The 24,474-nt window shown below is 44.3% G+C and overlaps 1 protein-coding gene across 12 annotated transcripts in view; it reads left to right on the forward strand.

The window, feature by feature from the left end:
- zfhx3b (zinc finger homeobox 3b) overlaps positions 1-22,712 on the forward strand; it is a 273,921-nt gene extending 251,209 nt beyond the window's left edge. For all 12 annotated transcript variants that reach the window (XM_055507483.1, XM_055507488.1, XM_055507484.1 and 9 more), the window contains 5 exons: positions 7,298-7,434; positions 8,000-8,200; positions 10,034-10,157; positions 10,316-15,781; positions 16,083-22,712. In XM_055507483.1, the coding sequence (XP_055363458.1) occupies positions 7,298-7,434; positions 8,000-8,200; positions 10,034-10,157; positions 10,316-15,781; positions 16,083-17,812 (7,658 nt within the window). In that variant the 3' untranslated portion in view covers positions 17,813-22,712. The remainder of the gene's footprint in view (positions 1-7,297; positions 7,435-7,999; positions 8,201-10,033; positions 10,158-10,315; positions 15,782-16,082) is intronic.
- The last annotated feature ends 1,762 nt before the right edge of the window (positions 22,713-24,474 follow it).

The raw sequence follows: 24,474 nt of genomic DNA on the forward strand, positions 1-24,474 counted from the left end.
ACACACACACACACGACACTCACCTGTGCTTGATGCTATCAGTGCAGGAAGGTTTTATCTACTATGTTTATTGACAGGTGTGTGTGTGGGGGGGGGGGGGGGGGGGGGTTGTTAGAGGAGGAGCTTAGCTTGAGGCAACCTCTAGTGTTATAGTTGTGTATTACAATATTTCTCTTTTGTCGGGCCCTGTTTTGTTTTAGGAGGAGTTTATTACCTGAGAGATGAGCACCCTGATGGTGGCTGATGATAATGAGCAATAACAATTTTATTAGCTGCATTACAAACAAAATTTGTAAAGGTGCTAATCTCCTACTGATGATGCTCATCCACACACAGTCAGACACGTGAAAGACGTTCGTGCACTTTGAACACAGACCCCCCCGTGGGCGGCGTGCGCGCTGTGTGACCCAGCTTCATCTCCTCCACACGAATGGCACGTTCCCTCAAACTCTTAGCGAGCCACAAGTTTGAAGCTGGAGTCTAATTGTGTACGGTGTACTGTATGTGTGACTGTGTTCCCAGTGTTTCTCAAATGTCAGTGCAGATGAAGTATGGCTTAATTTCTCTTTTTTATGCACAATTTGCTTTGTGCGTGTGCGTTGGAAAAACAACGCTGCCAGTAAAGGTATCTCTTATTCAATAGAAGAGATTTCTGATGGTGATGACACTGAGCAGTAACAGGCCGGGATAGATGCTTCTCACTTGTCTAACTTCTTGTGTAACTGCGAGATGTTTTGATTTACACTAGTCAGGTTAAAAGCTGGAAAACAATTCAGACCTTTTGCATACCTAAGTTTTTTTATAAAGTGCAGCAAAAAACTTCATCACAGTGTTTGAAGCCCAGCCTTTGTAAAATGTCTTTGATATTCGAACTTCTATTTTAAATGAGGCTGAGTTGTTTGTGCTCTTTGAAAGGGCGACACTCTTCTTTGATGGAAGAAATAATGATATGCATGCCTGACTGAATATGGCTAAAAGTATGTTTTAGCACATCAAAATAAAGCACTTTAAAAAGCATTAAAATGAGCTGGCCGATTAATAATTCACTCATACCTGTGGTGCACAGGAAGACGACTCCTCGCATTAGGATTCCTCCTTTTTGAAAGGCATGCAATTTGATACAAGCATATTCAGTTCCTTTCCTCCCCTCTGTCAGTCGCTAATCACCAAATAAGTGTGTTTCTGTGTTTTCACAAAGGAAATATGTGCTTGCATATGAAAAATTTACAGCTTCCCAGCAGCTTATTAGAAACGCTTAGTTAAAAATAGCATGTGCATTAGGGAACCAGGTCTGAGGTTCTGTTTGATGTCAGGGAAAAGGTGGGTGGGTGTGCTGGGGTGGTGGGTTCAAGGCGGTGTTGTCAGCGAAAGGTAGACGGCTGCAGTTTCGTAGTCGGGCCCCTTTTGTACGTCAAACTTTTTTGGCGACAATGGCCATTCAAAGCCACCGCAGAAAACGCCATCCTAGAAAAAACACAAGGAAGACCTCACAATGCATTTGGTAAACAGAGGAGCACTTGTTTGGGCTGGTGATTGTCTGAAGATGTTTGTACAGTAGATACACACACAGTGTGTGTGTGTGTGTGTTTTAGAATATGATGCACGAGTGTCTTGGCCAACCTGTTATTTATCTGAAAGGTGCTCAGTCTCCCACTGTCTGAGGCTGAGCTGTTTCTAAGGTCCATCATTAGAACTACTGAAGTATTTCTTCTCATCATTGTCATGTAGCAGTTGGAACAGAGCACAACATTGTTCCTTTACAAATGACAGTCACTGTCAGACAGACGGCATTAGCGAACACAGAAAAAAGGCTTCCTTCTTTTTAAAGCCACTGTCAATCTTATTTTCTCTTTCTTGTTCCGCAGCTCCTCAGTATTCATTAAAATCATTTAGAGGTACATCAGAAGCCTTTGTAAATTGCATATGTATTGGGCATGTCATCTCCTGAAGGATGCCTTCATTATGCCGTTGTTTTGTATTTATCTCAAAGATAATACATATATGTGCATGTTCAGGCATTCAGACATATGTAAATGTCACATGCTCCCAACACAGCAAGCGACACCAGAGCGGCGCTGTTCGATTACGCCGCGTAGAAGCCAAAGCATGGATCCTGAGAGGGAGAGGAGTCAGAATTAGGAGTGAGGATAATTAGGAGAGAAGTGGGTGTATTTGTGCTGTGATGTCCATGTTGGCAGGAACTGCAATTGAATCATCCCGCGTGATTAGTAATTCAAAGGGTCATTTTTAAAGGCTAGCTATGAAATATGTATAGAGGAATGGCTTCAGTCCTCTCTGCTCACACCTCCTTCACCTCGCGAGACGCCAACGGGGGCAGCGTCGCGCACAGGAACGGGATCCGCGCGCTTATTGAAGCGGGTGCTGTGTTTATGCAGCAGCCTGAACGTATGGGGAGATAAGAGAGCGACGCGAGCGGAGAGATGGGAGCGGTTAATACACCTGCAGACTCGGACGCGTCGTAATTTGACATTTTAACACGAACGTATGGGAAGTTGTAGGAAACAGGACGAGAGAAATAATCTCCCCATTCGGCGTCTGGGAGGAAGGTAGTCGTCTGAAATTAAGCTTGATAAATAATTCTTTTCATGCCTCTCTCCTACATTCAATTTATGGCGGCTGGAGCAAGGAGGAGGGTGAAAAATTACATTTCAGCATAGGTCATCCACTCTCTGAGATCAGTCAAGCCTTTGGAGATCAGACTTCCGAGTGGAGAAAAACAAGTGATGGTAAATGGTAGACGGGTAACGCATACAGGGATGTGCATTAGTTTGTTGACATTCCATAACCTACAGTCTAAAAAAATTGCTTATTCCGAGTATAAAGAAGGTTTTAAATATGTTTTAAGATCCTATTTAGCCCATTCATTTACCATGGTAACTATATACAGTAAGCAGCTTTTGGCGTTATTGACAATTCTGTATTTGATAAATTAATTAGACTTGAATCTGTCTCTGCTTCCACCTTTTCTGTCACGTGCAAATTCCACAGAACAAGGGAAAACGCACAGTACTGTATGCAACTCTACCATTAACATGAACCTAAAATGTGTTGTGTGTGTTCTCTGGGAATAATTAGTTAGTCTTAATTTTAGCTTGGGTTTAAATGTTAAAGTACAAGTGTGTAGGAGTATTCAGACGCAGTTTTGTGAAGTACTAATTAATGAGGACATGCAAGTTCCAGCTAAGTCTCCAGTTATCTGTTTACACAATCTGTGTGCAAACACTCCACCTATCAATACGCTCATTTCTACATAATTGTGCTTGTAAACACGAGTAAGTGAAATTAAAATGATTGAACTCAGCATTCGTAGAACATGTTGACACTCACGGCTTAAATGTGACTGTGTTGAGGTGTTTGTAGAAGTGCAAAGGTCCGGTGTGATGAAACTAGATACGCACATTATCTGCAGGAGCTGATGTTGTGTTGTGCCCTGAACATGCTGCATTTAGTGTGTGGTGAAGGTGATGATGAGCTCCCCCTGGATGCAGCAGCGCGCCATTGCAGTCTGCACGTTTTTTTTTTATTAGGCTCTTCGTCTTCTGTTGTTGCTCACTGAGGAATAAACACAGCAAACGTTATGAGTTGTTCTTTGCATAACAGTGCAGATATGTAGAGTTAATATGAGCCTTGGTTAAGGTTCAAATTGCATGTTTATGGTTAGTTACAATCAAATTATTCAAGTCTGTCTTATTGTTCCTCTGAACTGGGAGGCATTCAGTGCAGTGGTGATTTGTTATTGCTTTTAACACTAAGTAGGATAAGAAATCAGGCGACAGAGCAGTGAATATGTTTACATATTCATATCCAGTCCTTTGAGTGCTTGGCATCGCTCAAATTCTAATTCCTTTTGTCTTTGAAGATAATAGGTCATAAATTGTCCTTGTTTGTGAGCCAACTCCCTGAAAGCTTTGTGTTTATGAGTCCTACCGCGGGGCGTCTAACGCCGAGCATCAGGGCTGTGTCTCCGAGCGTCCTGTGGAGGTGAACGACGTGACGCCGTGTCATCCTGTGGCCCGCGACGCACTCACTCATAATAGCTCTTCATAACAGCGTAACTGTTGATGCTGCGGCTCACAGAAGCCGTTTCAGGCCTTTATGAGGCCGTTTTCTACAGATGCTGATTGGAGTTCATAAACAGCAGGAAATGGTTCAATTCAGAGCTTTCCTTCAGAACGCTGCCCTTTAACGCTGCGACTCTGGCTCCAAATTAAAAATCCGGACAGAAATAGAGAAAGTGGCAGGGACAATATTCAGGTATTGTTAGCATAACATTAAAGGGAAATCACTTGTAGCACTGCGGGAGTTAAGTCATCTCCATATTAATGACGGGCTCGATGAGGGAGCAGAGGGCGCAGCGGCGCTGGAGGCCCTGAGCTCTGAGTAGAAAAGCGTTTGGGGAGTTCGGTCAAACTCCTCCAGGAAAGAGTTTCGCTGAGGCTCTTTGATTTCATCATGCACACGTATTGTTGAGGTAAAGCTGATCTGTGTGAACATGAAGCTGTGCGGCCCGGAAGCATGATCGGTTGTTTACTTTTGATTGACGCTGAGTTTCTGGAGACGACGAGGGCCCGGTGCCGGTCACCGGGCGGTTCTGGCCCGCTTCCTCACACACCAGTGTGACTCACATCGTGGAATATGGATACCCTCTGCCAAGGACAAAGCCGATTAAAGCTGTGATTGCAGCCCTGCCAGAGTCCAGTGGCAGATGACCTGTTGCGGTTAATTCGGCCAGTGCTGTGTCAGTCACTCTGCCAGCGGCCATCTTTTCTCCCTTTCAAAGCACAACAAGGCCGTGATTGCCTCAGAGACCCGAGCGCTGCGCTGACAGCCCCTTTGCTGCTTGAATAATACCGTCCAGCTGTGGAAGGTGAGACAAGGTGCCAGAGTCCAATTCACTTACGGGATGCGACAGCACAAAAGCCTCTGATTTACGGAAAAGGGGCATGAATTAATAATCACCTAATTGACTCTTAGGGTTTTTTCCTCGGCTCCTTCTCCGGCTTTTGTGCTTTCAAACAAAAGCCGACCACTGTGTGTCTGTCAGAGGAGGTTTGTTGCGGATGATGACCAGGCAGAAGAGGTCTGGGCGAGGAGCACTGGGGTCTCGGGCGGAGGAGGAGCTGAGGAGGAGCTGAGCAGGCGCTGACGTTGACCCGTACTGTACATCACTCCCTACAGCTCCTCAATGTTTCGCTCATTTTTCCCCTTCATCCCTGACAAGGAAAAACAGGATACAGTAGTTGGATGTTAGTCACGGTGCCGGTGAGGATGTTGGGCTTTGGGATTCTTTCGAGAGGGCGACTGATCAGATTTATGGAGTCCTAATTGGCCATGACGAGAGACTGCATCGCAGTAAGCCACCTTAGCTGTCCGTCTGGCCTCCTCCCTCTCCCTCGCTCGCCCGCCCGCTCGCTCACACACAAACACCCTGAGCTGGAGAGTCAGGCCGGGCCCATCTGCAGGAGCTCCTAAGAACCTGAGTGTAAACAGCCACTTGCTTCTCTCTGTTAATTGGCTAATTGTAGAAGTGGAATATGCTTGTAATCAATTATGTTTATCCTCTTAATCGCGAGGCTAAGAGGAGGCTTGAGCCTGTTTAATCCATGCTTAGTTTCTCTGCTGCTTTGCTTTCCCTCTTTAAATCCAAGATCCACAACAAGCAAACATGGATTCAGGGTGAAGCATACATATTATATGATTGTGTGATTTGGTGATTACATCAAAACCGTACGGGCCTCATAGAGACGGTGGAGCTACTGTTGGTTCCCTCGCGAGATGAATTCAGGGGAAGTAGGAGTGAAGTGGAGTGGAGCTGAGCGGGAATCAGTGAGGACAGTGCCATGACTGAGAGGTTAATGCCAGGGAATGGGAGGTTCCTTTTGTTTAACATTCCCTTTGTTTATTGGCGGATGTGTTTAATAGGATTGGCTGTGACTGGACCCTAATGGGGCCTCCCTGGCTGATCCCAGAGTCTCTGGGAGATCTCGCAGGCTGCTCTGTCCAAAGCCAGGTCCCCCACTGGGTAATCAGCTCAACTGCCCTCGTCCTGATTGGAGCTGACATTTTAATGTCTGGAGCAGGAGCGTGGTCAGCCCTGTCTAACCTGACCCCCCACCAAACCACCCCTCCTCTACTAGTGCCCTCTGTTCTCAATTTGCCCTTCAGGACTGTACAAATCAGTCCAAATTTAACTCTTTATGGGCTTATTAGGAGTTGGGGAGACAACTCTTTGAGCTGCTCAGTGAAGTCTTTCCTCTGGTGACAAATCATGGGGCCGCTGCTCCTTCCTCGCGCTGGCCTCATGTAGATTTAGCTCCTCTGGGAGACAACCATTACTCTGCAACTCCGTGCTGGACTGCGATGGCTTCCTTTGCGCCGTCATTTTGTCTCGCCGCTAAGTCTATAATTGGTTTGCAGGTTGAGGCCTTGCTCTGAGAAAAAGACAGTTATTTTTTAATAATAATGTTGTTTGCAATGAAAGGACACTTTTTGTGATTTGAATTAAAATATAGAGGATAGCTCTGAGCCACCCTGCACTAAGGATAAGCCTATTTTTACTTTATCACAGTGTGAGCACAAAGCTTGGTTGTCCTACAGTATGAATGGCTCTGGATCTGACTAATCATTAGTCTGATGCCATCTCTGAGCCCAGTGGCACGATTTCCTCTTTTCTTTGAGTTAAATTAAACCTTGTCTTATACAATCTAGCCTTGGGAAAATATTAATATTTGCTCAGGGGTTTGGTCCTGTCATACTCCACTTGCACAGAGCTGCAAATCAAGGCTTAGTACAGTAAATAGCTTTAAACGTGTTTAGGAGGAGTCAGTTCAGATGTGTTTCAAGCTGATGTGAATCTCTTTGCACTTATTGTATGACGGGACCTGAAGATGCTTGTGTATCTTGTCTCACGTTTAGAAACTCATGTGGACAGAAACTGTGTGTTGGTCTGAAACCTAAAGCCGCACCCTGTTGAAAACCAATATTTGTATTAGCTGTTTATGGTGTTCCGTGATATCCTGACAAGCTCACATTGAAAAACATAACTTATCAGGAGACACCGACTGTGTTGTCCCTTGGCAGAAGTCTGGGAAGGCAAATTAATATAGTTATATCATATTAAAGCAATACATTCCGCTCACCTTCATCCTCGGTGGTATTGATTGACCTGTTCCCAGGCTGCTACGTTCTCTCTTTGTCTTGACATGTCTCTTCTCTCTCTCTCTTTTTTTTCATCCCTGCTTATGTGTGCGTGGCGTGTGGATGTGCACGCGTTCAGATCTGTCCACTCACCTGGAGCAGCACCAGTCCGATTCCCCAGTCGCTTCCAAACGGCCGTCTTCGCGGTCGGAGGCCTCGGAGAGCTCGCTCGCCTCGAAGCGTCCCAGGACGGCGGAGAAGAGCTCTGCAGAGCAGGTGAGAGGCCCGATCCGCACATTTGTTACGGCTGATGCCTTCAGATGTTCATCAAACTCTCATTAAACTCTTTGAATTAGGGGGATCTCGCTAAAGGTTATCTCATCCTCAATTACCAAGTCCTCATTATAAACCTACAGCGTCCACATCAATTAAAAAAAAGAAACGTAAAAGTGTTCTTAGAATAATTTTCCACTTATTTAGTTTTCTCGCTGACACTTTTTTATATTATGCAGGATTTCTTCAAACCTTCTGAAAATTATTTTTGCCTTTCTGCTGCAGTTTCACTGCTAATTGTGTATAAGGTGGAAAATCAATATGGTATTTGACAGATGAGAGCACTTTGAAGTGGGTGCCAAGACTCTGTGGTGTTTGGTATTACACACTTGTCTGTGATCAGAGGGCTCTGGCTGCTTGAGGGAAGGGGGCCCTCTCTTCCTCCTGATCTACAGCTCCTCTTCGGGCAGGCTCACAGCGCTCACCGCGCTCATTTCATCCCATTAATCCTATGTGGATCTGTTCCCCCCCTTCCTACCCGTCTCCCCCTGTCTCCACTTCCACCCAGATGTACCAGTGCCCCTACTGCAAGTTTACCAACACTGACCTGAATCGCCTCAGAATGCACGTGATGACACAGCACTCGGTCCAGCCCATGTTACGCTGCCCGCTCTGCCAGGACATGCTCAACAACAAGATCCACCTGCAGTTCCACCTCACACACCTCCACAGTGTGGCGCCCGACTGCGTGGATAAGCTGATTGCCACAGTAAGTTCTGACTGGCGTGTGTTTTGTTTGTCGTTTGAATCATCAAGCGTCAAGAAAACGCTCGGCTTCATGAACAACAACACTCCACTCTTTGGGCCTTTAAGTCGCCATCATTCTGTTCTTTGATACACACAAAGGATGCTGGGTAATGGTTGCAGGGGAGTCTCATTGGTTCTTTAAACCAGAGTTTTTAAGACAATTATCCTTCTAGGTTTTCCAGCACTCATTTTATTTAGGGAAACTCATCTGTTTTTTTTGTATTTTAATGATGAGTCTCAGCTCCTTCCTCATTTTGCTGCACTGACATTGTTGCCATGTCGGTGATCACCTTGTGCTAGTCAAAACAAAGGCTTTTATTACGAACATGTTAATAGTTCTGACAGATTAAATAGTTTCCCCACTATAACGTGGTGGAAATGCAACACTTCACTAGGAATAAGGACGAAGTGCTGTCCTTTAAACTGCTTGTGTCTTACAGACCATTTGCATCCACTCCTCCCTAAAGTGGAAGAGCAGTGTTGGTTTCACATCTGCAGTTGGAGTTGTTGTAGCAGCGATGCACCGCTGCACCCATTTCTGCATAGACAATCGTTTCCTTTCTTCCTTTAATGTTCATCAAAGGGAAATAAAATTTTATTTGCCCTGTTTTCTTGTAAATCACTGAGCAAATCTTTGTTCTGTCCTCTCCTGTGACGCTAAATAGCTTGGCGGACAATCACCGAATAAAACATTGACTGTCTGCTGCCCAGCCATCTTCATCTCCCATCTAGAAAGTAAATGGCAAGCGCATTAGTATGGTAGATGGCAATATTTATTTCTTTTATAGTGGTAGTAATGTGCCGAACCGCTACAAGAGCACCGCAATAGAACAGAAGTAATATAAAACACATTAAAGCCAACACCTTTTATAAGTGGTGAATGCAGATGGAAAGGTACTTTATCCTCTTCACGTATCTGAGGAGAGCAGCCTAATTAATTCTGAAATAGGTGACTTATTTCTTGCGGAGCATGCACAAAGATGCGTTCACTCGTCCACCCCTTAATCCATCCATCGTTGCCCTCCCTCGTTTCCACATCCCTCATGCCTCTCTGCCTTATGTACAGTATGGAGTACAGTATATATAATTTACAGACACTCCCTCTGTGGTATGTCTCATTTTCTGTCTGTGCGAGACAGGGGCAATGAAAATAATTGTGCTTCACTAATTCTGAGACTGGCTGGATGATCGCCATTTGGAACTGTGTTTGCCAATTAGACGGTCCAAATTAAAAGTGACCTTGGGATACTCTGCGCTGGCTCTAATCGCCTAATGAAGCAGTTGTTTAGAAACAGTCCACTTTGTAATGTAAATCACTGCGTTCTTTTGTTTTTTGACTTTCCTGTCTGACTGCATAAATATGTAGGAAATAAAATGTGTAAAATGATGGTACATTTGTGATGAGATACAAGGTGCCCTGTGTTGGAACGTGTTAACTGCCCACATGCCTGGGGATCATTTCCATCCATTTGCATTTGAGTGCAAGAGTATATGACTCTTCTCACTGTGCGTATTAAACAGTAATTATTAAGCATACGCTACATATGGTAGATTAGACTGTGGTAGAGCTGACACTGCAACATATATTCTTTTTATCGAACTCAATCAGTTGCTAATTTTAGTTAAGTGATTTTGAACTGCGTGTTCCATAACTAGGCCTCATTATTGGCTCCTGAAGTATAACTGGAGCTGTATATGTGTAAATAGCAAACTTATGATATTGTGAACGCATGTGCATTTCTGCTCAGTGTTGACTATTCAAGCCTATTAACATTAGCTTTCATTTTTTTTCTAGGTGACAGCATCCGAAGTACTGCCAGCAAGCATGTTCATACCTGTCCCTAGTCCAGACAGAGAGTCCCAGAGCACCCCTCACGCCATAGCCAACTCCAACTCCGAGGATGCCAAGAAGCAAGCAGGTGAGTCTCTGACTGACAGAACACCTGAGGGTAACCTTAAAGTTACCTTCAAATTCTACAGGTTTCCCTGTTTATTAAAGACAAGACTTTTCATGTCTTTTCCCTTCATGTAAATGACAGCACCAAACAAATTCTACCTTTGGCTTTTTGATTTGCAGATGCACCCGATGCTGATCCAGAGAAGGCAGTGTCACTGCCTACAGAAACGTCTGATGCTCGCAAGTCCCCTTTGGAGGATCAGCAGTCAGAAAGGGATGATGCCACAGGATTCCTGTGCTGGAAGAAAGGCTGTAATCAAGTCTTCAAGTCTTCGAACACCCTCCAGATGCACTTCAATGAAGTTCACAATAAGAGGCCCCAGTTACCAGTATCAGATCGGCATGTCTACAAATACAGGTGTAACCAGTGCAGCCTGGCCTTTAAGACTGTGGAGAAGCTCCAGCTCCATTCACAGTACCATGTGATCCGGGCAGCCACCATGTGCTGCCTTTGCCAGCGTAGCTTCAGGACACTACAAGCGTTGAAAAAACATTTAGAAACGAGCCACCTGGAGCTGAGTGAAGCTGATATTCAGCAGCTTTATGGGGGCTTACTGATGAATGGTGACATTGGTGATCTGGGTCTTGGTGAGGAGCACGGGAGTCTGGGAGAAGATGACAAAGAGGGAGAAGAGAGTGATCCAGAAGAAAAACAAAGCCCAACAGGCAGTGACTCTGGTTCCCTACAGGAGGATTCTGGGTCTGAACCTAAACGTGCTTTGCCATTTAGAAAGGGCCCCAATTTCACTATGGAGAAGTTCTTAGATCCATCTCGTCCTTTCAAGTGCACAGTATGTAAAGAGTCCTTCACCCAGAAGAACATTCTTCTGGTTCATTATAACTCTGTCTCCCACCTCCACAAGGTGAAGAGGGCTCTGCAGGAGTCCACTACTGGTCAGCCTGAGCCCACCAGTAGCCCTGACAACAAGCCATTCAAATGCAGCACTTGTAATGTGGCATATAGCCAGAGTTCTACTCTGGAGATCCACATGCGCTCTGTATTACATCAGACCAAAGCTAGGGCGGCCAAACTTGAAGCCGCAGGAGGCATCACTGGCTCTACAAGTACCCCTAGTAGTGGTGGATCCAACATCAGCACTTCAGCATCCAGTCCAAGCCCAGCCAGCAACTCGACCACTAGCTCCACCAACCACAGCTCCTCTGTCTCTCAAACATCTCAGAGTATTCTTGGAGGAAACCACCTAAACCAGACTCATACCATCGAAAGTCTGGGAAATTCTACCGTGAGCTGCCACTCCTCGCCGTCCGAGAACCATGACGTTAAGAAGGCAAAATTTGCAGACATGCTGTCCGCTAGGGGACAACAACAGCAGCTTCAGCAACAGCAATTGGCCCAGGCTCAAGCTCAGGCTCAAGCTCAGCTTCAGCAGGAGCTCCAGCAGCAGGCTGCTCTCTTGCAGTCGCAGCTTTTCAACCCAGCACTTCTGCAGCACTTCCCAATGACAACGGATGCACTTCTCCCCCTGCAACAGCAGCAGTTGCTGTTCCCCTTCTACATCCCAGGAGCGGAATTCCAGCTGAACCCAGAGATCAGCATTAGTAACTCAGCACTTGGCCTAGCAGGATCCTCAACATCCTCACTGCTAGAAGATCTGAAAAACTCAGCCCAGCAGGCCCAACAGAATTGCTTGCAGCAGCAATTGATGCACCACCACCTGCAGCAGCAGCAGCAGCAGCAACAGCCTCACTCACAGGCTCAGGGGCAAATGGCACTGCTGCAGCAGGGCGCATCTCTTCTCCAAGCTGAAAAAAAGCAGAAAGCTTCCTCCTCTCACAATGAGAAAGAAAGAGACGTACAAAGAGAGAAGGATACAAGTGAAAAAAATGAGGATTATTGTAAAGATTCTACAGAGGCCAAGCTCAAAGAAAAGAAGGACATTCAACATATTTCATTGAGCATCAACCATGACAGCGGCTTGCCACCACCAAGGATTGCTTCAGATGCTCGAGGAAATGCTACCAAAGCCCTGCTGGAAAATTTTGGGTTTGAGTTAGTAATTCAGTACAATGAAAATAAACAAAAAGCTCAGAAAAAGGCAGCTGGACCTACAGGATCAAGTGGTCCAGGTGGGATAACAAGAGTGGTGGACCCCATTGAGGGATTAGAGAAACTAGAATGTGAAGCCTGTGGCAAGCTCTTTTCAAACATTCTGATTCTGAAAAGCCACCAGGAGCATATCCACCAGGCCTTCTTTCCATTTCGATCCCTTGAGAGATTTGCCAAGGAATACAGAGAGCATTATGATAAACTCTATCCACTGAGACCCCCCACACCAGAGGCTTCAGCACCTCCTCCACCTCCACCTCCTCCACCCCCACCTCCACCCCAAAGAGCTCCCACACCAAATATCCCTGTGTCTGCCGCTTCGCTCACACCTCCAACGGTACCTCCCCCACAGCCTTCAGTGTCAATGGCACAAATCCCCATGCCAATAGATTTGCCCCTTTTCTCTCCACTCATGATGCAGCCAATGTCTCTCCAGTCTTTGCCCACTCAGCTGCCCCCCCAGATACCATCTGTTGAGCCGAACCTGGCCTCAGACCTAGCCCAGCTGTATCAACAGCAGCTCACACCAGCCATGCTACAGCAGCAGCAGAACAAGAGGCCGCGGACGCGCATCACAGACGACCAGCTGAGGGTCCTGCGTCAGTACTTCGATATCAACAACTCACCGAATGAGGAGCAGATTAAAGAGATGGCCGACAAATCGGGGCTCCCACAAAAGGTCATAAAGCACTGGTTCAGAAACACCCTCTTCAAAGAGCGACAGCGCAACAAAGACTCGCCATACAATTTCAATAATCCACCGACAACAACTCTGGATGACACAAAGGTTGACTCTAAACCTCCTTCTCCAGAACCACAGAAACAAGAGATGTATGGAAGTAAGAGATCCTCCAGGACTAGGTTTACTGACTACCAGCTGAGAGTGCTACAAGACTTCTTTGATGCTAATGCTTATCCCAAAGATGATGAATTTGAACAGCTCTCCAATCTTCTGAGCCTTCCCACCCGTGTCATTGTTGTGTGGTTCCAAAACGCTCGCCAGAAGGCCAGGAAAAATTACGAAAATTCAGGCGAGGGAGCAAAAGATGGAGAAAGACGAGAACTGTCAAACGACCGCTATATCCGCACCTCCAACCTGAACTACCAGTGCAAGAAGTGTAGCCTGGTTTTCCAGCGGATCTTTGACCTAATAAAGCACCAAAAGAAGCTGTGTTACAAAGATGAAGACGAGGAAGGACAGTACGACAGCCAAAACGAGGATTCCCTGGATCTCTCCCATGAATGTTACACGCCCTCTGGGTCTTCTTGCCACACCCCAATGCCCTCTTCTTCAAGCCTCTGCCCACTTCCACCTTCCACTTCAGCATTTTCCCACCTCTCATCCACAGAAAAAGAGGAGGCATCACCAGCATCCAGCTCAAACCTTTATGATGAAAAGCCCAAGCACTTACCAGACATTTCTGGTGATTCAAAGGAAAACCAAACTACTATTAAGCAGGAAATTGTGCATCAATCCCAGTCTGAGACACAGCACCATAGGCCTCAGAGAGAAGAGAAGATCCAATCTATGTCCAAGTCTATGAAACATTCGTCTTCGTCCTTCGCTCAGCAACAGCAGCAGTGTGGTCCCTCAGCCTCTCAGACGACCTCATCGCAAAGCTCTCACATAAGCCTCAATCCACACCTGACCTCTGCCACACAACAACTGGCACAGCAGATGATCCCATACCAATGTGAGCAGTGCAAGATTGGCTTTCCTTCCTTTGAGCACTGGCAGGAACACCAGCAATTACACTTCCTGTCTGTGCAAAATCAATTCATACACCCCCAATTCCTTGACCGCCCAATTGACATGTCTTTCATGCTATTTGATCCCAGCAATCCTCTTTTGGCAAGTCAGCTACTCTCTGGGGCAATACCACAGATTCCCAGCAGCTCTGCCACCTCCCCATCCACCCCCACCTCCACAATGAACTCCCTGAAGAGGAAGTTAGAGGAGAAAGCTGGCACTAGCCCAGGAGAGAATGACAGCACAAACAGTGGAGAGGAGCCACAGAGAGACAAGCGGCTCAGAACCACTATCACACCTGAGCAGCTTGAGATCCTTTATCAAAAGTATTTATTAGATTCCAATCCCACACGTAAAATGCTTGATCACATTGCTCATGAAGTGGGATTGAAAAAGAGAGTAGTGCAGGTGTGGTTCCAGAATACCAGAGCCAGGGAGAGAAAGGGTCAGTTTAGAGCAGTGGGGCCAGCCCAAGCCCATCGTAGGTGCCCTTTTTGTCGAGCTCTCTTCAAAGCAAAAACTGCCCTTGAGGCACACATTCGCTCTCGCCACTGGCATGAAGCCAAACGTGCTGGATATAATTTAGCTATCACTGGTATGCTACCCGAACAGGAGGGTATCCAAATAAAAATGGATGCTTTGGAGGCATCCAGTTACTCCCATCTGGCCCCCACAAACAGTGATGGACAAAGCTCCTCCATGTCACCAGTGAACAAAAGCATGGATTTGTCTCCCAGGGCCCTACTCAGCCCTTCGTCCATTAAAGTTGAGGGAATGGAAGATTACGAGAGCGCGACCATGTCCTCTGTGAACCTCAGCTTTGATCAGAGTAAACTGGATAATGACGACTGCTCTTCAGTGAATACAGCCATCACAGACACGACCACAGGTGATGAGGCCAATGCTGATAATGACAGTGCTGATGCAAAGCACAGCCAACATAGTGGTGATTACCTGTCCAAGTCTGGAGGCACAGTCCCCATGCTTGAAAATGATGACCAGATGTCCTCTGGGCTTGTAAGTCCAGCAACAAGCTATTACGCCAAGGACTATGACAATGAAAATATGATTGACCACAGTGAGACGTCCAGCCTGGCTGACCCCTGTTCACCGAGTCCTGGAGCCTCAGGTAGTAGAAGCATCGACAGCGGCGATCGACCTGGTCAAAAGCGCTTCCGAACCCAGATGACAAACCTTCAGCTAAAGGTGTTGAAATCCTGTTTCAACGATTACAGGACTCCCACTATGCTAGAATGTGAGGTACTTGGCAATGAAATTGGACTTCCAAAGAGAGTGGTTCAGGTGTGGTTTCAAAATGCCCGTGCCAAGGAGAAAAAGGCAAAGCTTAACATGGCCAAGCACTTCGGAATAAATCAGACGTCCTACGAGGGGCCCAAGACTGAATGCTCTTTGTGTGGTGTGAAGTACAGCGCTCGTCTCTCTGTGCGTGATCACATTTTCTCCCAGCAACACATCTCTAAGGTGAAGGATACCATTGGAAGTCAGATCGATAAGGAGAAGGAGTACTTTGACCCTGCCACTGTCCGCCAGCTTATGGCCCAGCAAGAGATGGACCGCATCAAGAAGGCAAATGAAGTTTTAGGACTGGCACAGCAGCAGGCCATGCAGCAGCAGGGGATGTTCGATAACCCAGCGATGCAGGCCTTGAATCTCCAGTCAGCCTATCCCAATCTGCAAGGCATCCCACCTGTTCTTTTGCCAGGGGTTGGCAGCCCTTCTCTTTCCAGCTTTAACTCATCTAATTCAGGTATGTAATCACACGCATACATTAACTGTAACACAACTAAGCATAGGTCCATTATTATCCATTTCTAAAATAATATGTGCAACGTAATGTAGGAATTTAAATTTATTGGCAACACATTGTTAGACCCACCAATTCAATGGTGTAAATTTTATGTCTTGATATGACTTAATTTCTTGTGTGTCTTGTGTGTCATAATGAAACATATGCGGGCGTGTACAGCTAAGAATTTTTTGACGATATTAAAAACATACAAATACGTTAACAAACTCTTAACGTTTTTCTGTATTTGAAATATTTCCAGCTTTAACTCCTCCAAAACCTTCAAACCTCCTGAACATGCCTGGTGCCAGTGTTCCCTCACCCAGCCTCCCAACATCTGGACTACCCAACAAGCCTCCCTCCTCATCCTCCCTCGCCGCCTCCAGCCCAGCCCGGACCAGCACATCCGCTTCCCGCTCAAGCCCCACCTCCACATCCAACTCCACTTCCTCAGCCACCCAACCAAGCTCCCGATCTGAGCCCTCCAAAGAGCGTGACACTGAGAGGGTACGAGACAAGGAGAAGTCCAAGGAAAAGGCAGAGAAACCCTCTACTCCACTATCAACTGGAAGCACCCCTGCTCCTTCCACTTCTGCTGCCAGCGCCAAGAAGGAAAAGCCAGACACAGCTGTACCAGCCACATCTATGCCCACACCAGGCATGGAGTACGTGGTTGACCCTGCCCAGCTCCAAGCCCTGCAGGCCGCGTTGGCATCCGACCCCACAGCTCTCCTCACAAACCAGTTCCTGCCCTACTTCATGCCTGGCTTTTCCCCATATTACACCCCTCAGATCCCTGGGGCTCTCCAAGGGGGCTACCTACAACCGATGTATGGAATGGAAAGTCTCTTCCCGTACAACCCAGCATTGTCACAAGCACTGATGGGCCTGTCCCCAGGGTCCCTGCTGCAGCATTACCAGCAATATCAGCAGAGCTTACAGGAGGCACTACAGCAGCAGCAGCGGCAGCTTCAGCAGATCCAGCAACCCAAGGCAAGCCAGAATTCTGTTCCCCCACAAACCTTGGGGGATCGCAAAGAATCTGCCAAAGATTCAGTAAAAACAGAAGAGCAAAAGGGCAACCCCCATAGTGAACCCCCCACTTCCTCCTCCTCTACTCATAATAAAGTCCCCTCAGAGCAGAAAGAGATGGACGGCAAAGGCGTGGACCCCCAGCTAGACCAGTACATTGTCCCCAAGGTGCAGTATAAACTGGCATGCCGCAAGTGTCAAGCGGTTTTCAACAAGGAAGAAGCGGCTATCACCCACCTTAAATCTAACTGTTTTTTCGGTCAGTCTGTGGCAAACCTGCAAGAGATGTTGCTGCGTGTCCCCGGTGGCGTAGGTGCAGGGGCTGGAAGTCTGTATGACTGCCTGGCTTGTGACACCACGTTGGATGGGGAAAAAGCACTCAGTCAACACCTGGAATCGGCATTGCACAAACACAGAACAATCAAGCGATCAGCCAGAAATGCCAAAGAGCACGCTACTAGTTTATTACCTCACTCTTCAGCCTGCTTCCCCAGTCCTAACACCGCATCTACCTCGCAGTCTGCCACTCATCCCATCAGCAGCCCCCCTCCCCCGCCAACGACATCAGCCACCATGTCATCCACTGCTGTCTCCTCCTCCCTGTGCTCCTCTTCTAGTACCCCTCTCAACACCACAGCTGCCGGCAAACCCTGGCCCCAGGCCCCTTTTTCCAGAGCTTTAGCTGGGAAGCCCAATGCCAGTCCCTCCTCTTCTTCCTCCTCCTTTCCTCCAGTGTCCTCACCTTCAACGGTTACCTCAAGTTCATTGAGCACCTCAGGAGTTCAGACCTCGATACCAACAGACGTCTTTACTGACGAGTCAGACTCTGACAGCAGTCAGAAGTCAGCAGGCAGGCTGGGCAAGACGGTGGAGGAGCCGCAGCAGCCTGGCTTTGTCAAAGACAGTAGTAGTTGTAGTAGTACTCTTGCTAGTGTAGGAACAGACTCCATCAGATTGTAAAAGAGCTTTCAGTGATGGACAATATTTAAAAAACACCTAAAAAAAGACAAAAAAAATCACAAATGGAAAAAATATAAAAAGCAGCAATGTTAAAAATACATTAAAAGTATACAAACCAATTTCAGAAAAAGATGTGTAAAGACTAACTGCAATTCCAAAGCTTGTAACCAAAAATTTAAATGTTAGTGGATTGTTTTCCCATATCAACATGCTGGTTTTCTGTTTTTGTTTTTTTGTCTTTTTTTCTTTTGTTACACTCAACTGAAATACGTGCATTCTAATATATAAACAGGAAAGGTCGCTGCAGTTATGCTTTGGGTAATGGTAGACAAACGCTGTACTGTATGGCAACGGACTGTCTCGAAGTTGACGAATGGCCCAAAAACCCTTTTAAAGTAACATGAGTCAACACGCTGTCCCTTTGTTTTGTAATCATTTCTACTTGATAGCACAGTCAAAAAAGCCAGTATGTACTGTATGGGAGAATAGTCTCAGTTTTCTTGCTATTTAAGCATTCAGATACCAATGGCTTGCAAGAGTTTAAGAATAATGTAATGTCTATTTTATTCTCAGGTCAACAGTTCACCGATGTTTTTCTGTTACAGAAACTCATGTTTTACACCTTTTAGTTTTCAACAAGAGATGAACATTTCTTCTTTTTTTTTTTAGAACTTGAATTAACGGTGATTTTAAGTTGAATAAATTTTAATAAGGCATTGTTTCTGGGCATTCAAAAGGATAAATGATTTGCTAATTTAACATTAGAAATTAATATTTAAAAGGGGAAAATTGCACTCCAACTGTACCCAGACAAGGAAAGCATTGCAGACTTAGACACAGGCGATAAAGAGTTTTTGAGTAAAAAAAAAAAACAACCTTCTGTATTTATAATAGATATGAACATTTTTGGTGTTAAGTAGATTGTTGCATTGGAAATGAATTTAAACAGTATGGTAGGTTGAAAAAAACTACTTTGTGTACATTTAGCTTTTGTATTGTCCAACTTTAAGACGCTTCATTTGATGTTGTCTTGGTCATTCCAATAGACTAGATTATGGGCAGGTAATTTATCTAATCCTTATTTCTGACTGATTCTCAACTTCTTGGGAAACATTCACCCAAACGCCCCACCTGATAAGGCAGGATCCTCTGTTAGAATTATTTAAATTTTGCGGTTTGGTTAGTGTTACTCTTACCCGAACAAAAAAGGTCCTGGGTGAAATATTGAAAGTTTTATTTAATTTTATTTTTGTGTTACCTTTGTGCACTTATCACTGTCTGACTCCTATTTCTCCTTCTACGTGTTCCTCTCTTCAAACTTATTTTCTCAGCTCTCCTGTTTGTAGATATGTACACTACAAAGCAGGTCTTGTGTTTCTCATGTAGTGTGGCTACAGTCTTTATTTTCATTTTTGTTGTCATAAATGAAAATGAAAAAAGAATACTAATAATAATTCTCACGCTTTAAGACAAAAAGAAAATCCAAAGACTAAACACTCTCACCATTGGTGCATAAAGATGAGAAAAGAGGCTTCTTTATACTTGAGAATTTGTTGCTGTTTTTAGGGGAAAGAAAAACAAAGTTTTAAATGATAAAGGAGTACGCATCAGAGTTGCCGTTTTTGCTTCTTTGCAAGCAAACAGGTGGCTTTTTTACGTAAATACCAAAAACCAAAAAGGGCCCTTGTCCTTGCATTGTGGAGTAGCACCGTTACAGAGCCATTGCAGTTTGTAAGATAGAGGTTATTAATCTTTGTTTGACTTTTGTCACCTTCAAATGTCCATTTTTTTAAGAAAATGTATAAGGTCTGGTCTTCAAGGACATACGTTTTGCTGCTAATGTAGAATTTTGAGAGAAAAAAAAGAGAGTACTAGATGCATGCTCATTTTGCTTTTGGCTAAGCTTTAACTAAAACAATAAACCAATTTCTTGCCTCGCAACACCTTTTTTTTTTTTCTTGTTGCAAAAACGGAACTTTGAAGACTGTGAATATATGTTCCAAAGGACATTTTGCCGATTTTCTTTTTGAACAGACCAATGTTTAAAGCCAATGATCTATAACGTTTGTAAAGAACATTGCATTCCAAATATCACAATGGAGTTTTCTTAAGCAAGGACTGAATCGTCTTTCATTTTACTGCTTTTAATTATCTATTTTTTCTCATTTTTAAAGTGACTGTAAACTGTTGTGTACATTTTTTTGCGTAATGGGTCACTGAACAAGGTGACCTCCATGTATCATTTTGTGCTGGCATGGAACATTGCTGAAAATCTCCATCCAGTCACGGTCGTTGCTCACTTGTTAAGCAAGTAATAGTGGTTACCAAAAAATGTATATAATACATCTGGTACTGATGCATCTCATAGGTCTAGTGACATTTATGCCAGTCAACCTACAACTAGTCTCAGAGGGAAATGATGGCTGTTTTGTTGAGGTGTCATTGCCCCCATAATGGGACATCCACCAGTGACTGTCCCGTGTGTCTGCAGGGTGCCACTTTCACACATAGATACAGGTTTCTGAAGGGACGTCTTCATTCCAAAGCATTATTTCTGGAAAAGTAGGAGGTTTTGTGAAGATGTCCCTTTGTTTTAAGTAATTAGGATGCTTTCATATCCAAAGAAGCCACCCACTTCATCTTATTGTAACGGAAATGGAATTTGCATAGGTACCTCCCCGTCATCTCACCAACGATCTGATCAGACAAAACTGACCTTTATTATTATTATTATTATTTTTTAACCAAAACTTATTTAAATTTGAAATGTAGTTTTCGGCCACTGTTGTATAGCCAATGTTAATGTCCTATTGAATAGAAGGCACAATCTCAGACGTGCTCAAAGTGCTACATCTTGCAGAGCGATGACTGATTTGGTGTTAATATTGCAGCTTGCTCTTGAACGTCTGATTTGGTCTGCAAGCTCTTACTGCTCCTCTAAAGTCCTGTTCCTTCAAATACTGTTCCTATGTACTCACTTATTTTGGGTATTTGTTAAGTTGTACAGTTTTCTCAAATATGTTTGCTTTATTTTAATTATCTGATAATGTCAGACATGTATTGTTATTTTCTTATAAGTATTTGTATTTTAGTTTCTGTATATTACTTTTTATCATAAATTAACACTAGCTTTAACTGAATTGCTGAAATTAAGAAACAAAATATGACCTGGCCACTTTATGGTGTGATGTTATGTTCTTTATATTCATTGTCTCAATGATACTGTTTGCTATCTTATTTCCTAAGTGTAATCTTTTGGGCTCTTTTGTGGACGACTGTTACGTCTCTACACTAGATTCACCCAGCATGTACTGTGTGAGAGTTTGTGTGCGTGTTTCATAAGAGCCAGCATTTTTTTTTTGGTCTTTGCCTTTTTTATGTTTTATATGTTACACACCAAAACATACTGAACCACAAAGTTGAAAAACGAGTAACAAAAAATCTGAAAACCTAAATTTTAAAGTTAACGATCAGAAATGAGAGCGACAATACCGAAGCACTGAGCAGTTTTTATCTTGACTGAATCTATGAATGTGGCCAAAGCTTTATACAGTTGAAACAAAAAGGAAAACAATTTACAAGCTGTGCCCCTGATAAGTGTATATTTTATTGTGTGCGGCACAAAATGCTATCGTGGACAAATGCGTCCACCGATTTACATTGGGATACTTGATATTAATGGACATACAAAGAGTGAAAAGACAAGGTTTTGCTGTAGAGGTCATCTTTGCCCACTGTGAAAACAAACGTGTACCTGTATACAGATATAGATATATTTAAAACAAGACATCAACTTTTTCTTTTTCTTTTTTTTTGATGAAGGAATGAAAGGCAAAAAGACTCTGGGAAGCTTTGGAGATTTCATTAGGAGGACATGAGAGGCTGTGGGCACACCAAAACTGGGCACGGGAGCCAAATGCAGGCTCAAAACAGCTTTAAAACCATCTCCTTATTTGATTACTGACAACTCTGTAATGGGAATGGACTCTGGAACCAATGGACATGTGAGACAGAGAGGAAACTCTTTTGATGAAACTGAACTTAAGTGGCTCCAGCTGCCTATTTCTCCTTTCTGTCCGTCTCTTTCTTTCTCCAGCTCTGCCTCTGCTCTTTGATGGACGCTTTCCAAGTTTCAGGACAGGATGGACAGAGATGCTTGCTTCATTTCTCCCAGTTCATACTGCTACCCGTTTCATTTCCTTGTGCTTGTCTCTGGTTGACAGGCGAAGCTCTCCAGTGGAATGACGGCTCACCCCTTACTCTGTTGATTACATAATCTAAAAAGAAACTAATAACAGGGCGAGGGGATGGGTTCTCAACGCTGTCATTCTCAAAGAGGCAGTTACACTAAAAAAAGCGTATTAACCAAAATTAACAACCAAACTAACAACCAAACAACTATTTGCTCCAACTTCAAAGATGAACTGTTACTTGGAGCTCTCTGTTCCTTTTGTGACTTCTGGTGCCACAATGTTTTTTTAATGCTTTTAGTTTTTCCTTTTTTTGTTTCCTTGAATTACTCCTCCTTCGAGCCTCATAAGCATGGCTCTGTGGCTCCAGGCAGCCCATCCGAGGGTAGAAAAAACAGCCTTGCAATGTACAAAAAAGAGCAAGTTAAACCAAAAATGTTGTTCTTGATGTCTTTTCTATACCGTAGTCTTGTTAGCTTTTTTGTTACTGTAATTATGATGAAGATTTCCAAACTGTACCAAATTACATGGAAACTAACATACATACAACCACATGGAACTTCAGACTTTTAAAGAAACTTTTGTCACAAAACCTTGTTGTCCTAGTTAAGTTGATTGTAGATGGTAATTGAATATACTCCTTTGAAAATATTTCATCAAGTATGTTTCTTGCTCATTGTGATACATTAAAAAAGTATGAGCATAAAATACACTGGTTTGGAATCGTTTATCATTGAACAAATGTTGTGTCTGACCATTAATTCATTTTCTCTTTTATGAAAACGTTTTCATATACAGTATATACTGTAAAACTAATATTAAACTCTAATAACCACTTTTCCAAGTTTAACTATGTTGTTACCTAAAAGTTTAGTTTTCTGTTAATTTTCATTCTGTAAATAAGGTCATAATTCTGTATATTAGTTAATTATTTCTGGCTTTGGACACTGATTCACAAAAACGCATCAAAACCTGTTATCAACTGCAAAATAACGGACTGAAAAGTGCGACTTTCAAACGAGCAGAGTAGCACATGCTACAAATGTTGCACCTTTGGCTTCATAAATATTTAAATGTGCTGTTTTTGTTCAAGTGTGCAAAATCCAGGGAGCGGCAACGTGATTTATTAGGCTTGAAAATGATTGTAGTGCCTGTCTTTGCATCTATATTTAATATGTTTGAAAAGCAGGTGCAATTTTCGTGTGCACTGATAACTGCTGTTACTCAGGTGAGGATGAGGCATAAAGAGAAATGAATGTGTCTCCAACGCGTTTACAACTCGACTTAATACATTTGTAATGATGGAAGAAAAAACTGGTTTGGTGATTTCTAGGCCAATTTAGATGCATTGATGTGAAGTTTCCACGTGCTGGTGCCAGATCTGACTGTTGGAGGTAAGTGTGTTTTTCTCTAATGGCTGGAATCAGGAGATGCATCACAGATTTAAAGAAAGTTGGGAGAATAAGCTTTTTCTGTGTTAAGCGACAGGCGAGAGTTGCTGGACATGTTGAGCCAATCAACACGCGAGGGCACATCCAGAATGAATTAAAAACGCCCTAATCCGATCAGCGTGAAAAGCGAGGCCATTTCCTTCGCGTGCTCGGACCAGATGGCACTCACACTTAGATGTTCCACTGAAACAGGCCAGGCCCAGTCACACACTGTGAAATTGGGTTAGCACCTGACTCTAACACGGGCCCTGGGCTACATGGGCTTCCAAGCCCATTCTTCTCTGCCCTGAAGGTGGTGTGCAGACCCCACCTTGCTACTCTTTGGCCCCGTATTTAATTATCGTTCTCGATGCATCTCGCAGACTCAGACGGACGGCATCCTACAGGAAATTGTCTTTCTGCACCAGTACGGCTGAAGAACAAGAATGTCATGACAGTAGGTCGGGGATTTCCCGTATTGACGTCAGAGTTGAGGTATTTGCAGTCGTGTTAATGAATATTATCATATGCAGGACAAGAAGAAACTTATATATTACTACTTTTGTTTTCATAAAAATTAAATCCCAAATTGGTTCTTTGGCCTCAGGTTGGACCCTCAGTCCATCAGAGCCCGGAGAGCAGCGCCGCTCCGTTCCAAACAGAGTGTACAGTAACCCAGTGAATGAGGAAGAAACTGCAGAGGTTTCCATACGTCACCCATATTAAACGCTGTCATCCTCAGAAAAATAATAAATGTGGAATCGTGGGTGAATGGATGTGAGCTGCGCTGAAGTAACAAATTGGAGCACGTCACCAGCAGATACTGTGCACATATTGGATACATTAGCTACTAAGCCGGCGAAAGAACTAGCTAAGCTGAGCTGCTTTGCACATGAGGAGTGTGTTCTGCCACTGTCGAGCGTTAACCCCTTACTGGCAGTGTGGTGAAACAGATGACCGTGAGCAACTGGAATCTCGCTGGCAGGTCTCACGGCTCCCACAGCTCCCACAGCTCCCACAGCTCCAGCTCTGCCCCGTCTCC

Source organism: Betta splendens, chromosome 3, assembly GCF_900634795.4.
Source record: "Betta splendens chromosome 3, fBetSpl5.4, whole genome shotgun sequence".
Classification (NCBI taxonomy): domain Eukaryota; kingdom Metazoa; phylum Chordata; class Actinopteri; order Anabantiformes; family Osphronemidae; genus Betta; species Betta splendens.